The sequence below is a fragment of the Limulus polyphemus genome, unplaced genomic scaffold (genome assembly GCF_000517525.1).
Source record: "Limulus polyphemus unplaced genomic scaffold, Limulus_polyphemus-2.1.2 Scaffold7267, whole genome shotgun sequence".
NCBI classification, from domain to species: domain Eukaryota; kingdom Metazoa; phylum Arthropoda; class Merostomata; order Xiphosura; family Limulidae; genus Limulus; species Limulus polyphemus.
This window is the reverse complement of record NW_013672877.1, coordinates 4,492-7,377: the sequence shown is the minus strand read 5'-3', so window position 1 is coordinate 7,377 and position 2,886 is coordinate 4,492. Positions and strand designations below refer to the sequence as shown.

The 2,886-nt window shown below is 33.9% G+C and overlaps 1 protein-coding gene across 1 annotated transcript in view; it reads left to right on the top strand.

The window, feature by feature from the left end:
* LOC106474477 (nephrin-like) overlaps positions 1–1,777 on the top strand; it is a gene marked incomplete at its 3' end in the record, with an annotated part of 27,453 nt that extends 25,676 nt beyond the window's left edge. The window contains exon 11 of the mRNA XM_022402784.1: positions 1,534–1,777. Coding sequence (XP_022258492.1) covers positions 1,534–1,777 — 244 coding nt within the window. The remainder of the gene's footprint in view (positions 1–1,533) is intronic.
* Positions 1,778–2,886: the final 1,109 nt, after the last annotated feature.

Sequence of the window (2,886 nt, the reverse complement as noted above, 5' to 3'; positions counted from 1 at the left end):
AATGGAGACTATTTCATTTAATAAATGTTTTGTTTTGATATATAAGTTGTTCGGATTTTTTCATTTATAAAAGCGACATTAATTTCTTGGCGACCTAATATATGACATAGTTATTGTATCAGATATAATATGAGTACATCAATCAAGTTATTTTGTACCGCAATTCTGCCAATACTAATGATAATTGATGGATACTATTCATAAATAGTTTAGTAATTTCAGTGTTACCAAAACAATTTGAATTTGAATTGCTATCTCGGATTATGGCTTCATTAGAACGACCACTGTAAATAGAAACTCAATCTTATGAGCACCTAACAAGGCTCGAGGTGTGAGAAAAATTCGCATATAAAAGAAAGAGAGAATTGCAACATTGGAAAATTTTAAAGTTAAAACACCTATGGTATATTTATTCATTTTTTGCTACTAGACTTTCCTCAATTACTGAAGCATTTGACGAGCTTGCTCGTTGAATGCTGTAGCGACGGATTTAAAATCGTGGGTCCTGAAATAAACAAGTTGTTAATTACGTGAAGAATTACCTGGTGATTTGATTTATGTTCACATTTTTCACGATTGGAGTCAACTCGTATTTAATCTGAGTGTTGTTTCTAAGAAAACTTATTTTCATGAGGATTTCTAGTGATCATTTGGATTTGGTTTCACAAGCTGCTACTGTTACGACAGCGGAAGTCAAGTGACGCTGGTAACACGTGATGAGTTTCTAGAAGGATCATGAAGGCTCCAGTGTTTGCCAGACGCCCTCTATTTTAATATATAAGCCCGGCAAATAAAATGGAAGTGATAATTGCAGATAGCAGATTGAAGAGAGATATAGAGACAGATAATTTAGTCAAGTGAGCGGTAGTGACCGCAAGTAAAGTGCGTGAATCGTTGTGAATTATAGCGTGTGTTGAAGTTAAAGTGGCAGTGGAAATTCTGTGTATTGCAAAGTTGTATTGAGAAAGAATAAAATAGGTTTATTTAAGAAAGGACTTGTATCGCTGAAGCTCTTCGGGAAGAATTTATACCGGAAATTAAGAAACGATCAGAAACGTAACACTACCTGGTTCTTCTTATAGTTTTAAACCAAAACTCCGAGTGAATAAATGGTTTTCAAAAATTGGGTTTAGTCGTTTGTTTGTGCGTGTAAACTTTTAAAAAAAATCTCAACAAAAATGCTCATACAGTATTGTTTACAAATGTTTACGACGTAGTGTAAAATGTGGGTGTTGTCTTAATTAACTAATCTATACAGCCGTTTACTTTTTTTCCTTTTAACAAGCTGACTATACTAAATCATGTATATTATTTTCACATTGTCATTTTCAGGAAAATAATTATTTCATATTTCATTAATAATGCATTTGTATTGGCAGGCTAAATTCTCGGAAACGTATATAAACTGTGTCTAGTTTGTTACCAATATTCTGAAATTTGTTTAGAATTTAATGAGGTATATAAAATGGTTAATTGTATAATTATTTTCGATATAAATTAATATTATTTGCCTTTGTTTTTTCATGTGTTTAGGTTGTTTTAATCTGTGAATCTGCCACCAGCAACCCTGAAGCTCGCGTCCAGTGGTGGAGAAATGGTGATCCTATCACAGGTAACCATGATGGAGTCGTCGATGGTCTCTATGGTGGAAAGGTGTCTCGAAGTCGACTGCGCTTTAACGTCACTTCCGCGGACGACACATCTGAATTTACTTGTCAAGCTACCAACCTAGAGCTTCAGCGAAGTGTTCATCACAGTGTGAAACTTCGAGTGCTCTGTAGGTATATTTTACTTTTATGCAACACTTCAATAAATGTTTTCTTCCAATCTCCAATTTAACTATATATTTGTCGTAATTTTTCAAGATTTAAGGCTTAAAAATGCCCGTAAAAGCTTGCGATAAATATACATTGTGAGAGTTGCATCAAAGAATAAATTTACTGTGTTATTACCATATTTAACGCTTTTGTTCACTGAAACGTTTATAGATAAACTGTTACGGTAACAGACGTATTTTTAAGTACACAATAAAACTAGAACAAAGACAGATGTGTGAATATTTCATTACTTAAAATCATAAATAATATTCAACGTTAAACTTATCTAAAATTTTAATCTGGCAAACTTAACGGAGAATTAATTAAGGGGATTTGGCCTTTTTTCTTAATGTTACGAAGTTCCAAACTCGCACTGAAACCTAAAAACTGGTGCTTTTGACTAATCAAACGATAAAAACTCAAGGATTACTATATTGGTAAATTCTATTTACAATCACTCCATGACATAAGCGGTATTTTGTTATTTATTGTTTCGTTGTAAGTTTAAATTAAATATATCTTTCAGTAAAAACTTCGGCTCATTATGTGCCTCTGGTTTCGTGCTGCAGCTCTGAAACGTTTTAGCTCTTGGGGTAAATACTTGAATTTCTTGTTTGTACTCCTTATCTTATCTCGGTACGTTTATAAAGTCAAATGAGGCACAGTTAGCGTGCCGTGTTGTAGACCTGAGTTTCCATTCGCGCCCCCTTACCGCCGGAAAAAAAACACAAAAAACCACGCTCTGTTCTATGTAGCCGTGAGTGCGTTATAAGAGTGACGTTCAAATCCCACTATTCAGTTAAATATCCCACGAATTGGGACTAGTTCTCTTCCCATTAGTTTATCACTTTAAAATTGGGGACGAATAGCGCAGATAGCCCTCGAATAATTTATCGCGAATTTAACAAACAAACAACCTATGAGTAATTAGCTAAAGCTGAATTATAAATTGAACATTATTACTAGTGGCCAGCCTATTAGAAACATTATCTTCTTGTTCCTACTACTAGTAATTGGACCAACTTTTAATATCTGTCAGTTTTGTTTTGTCGTTTGCAGAAAGGGAGGG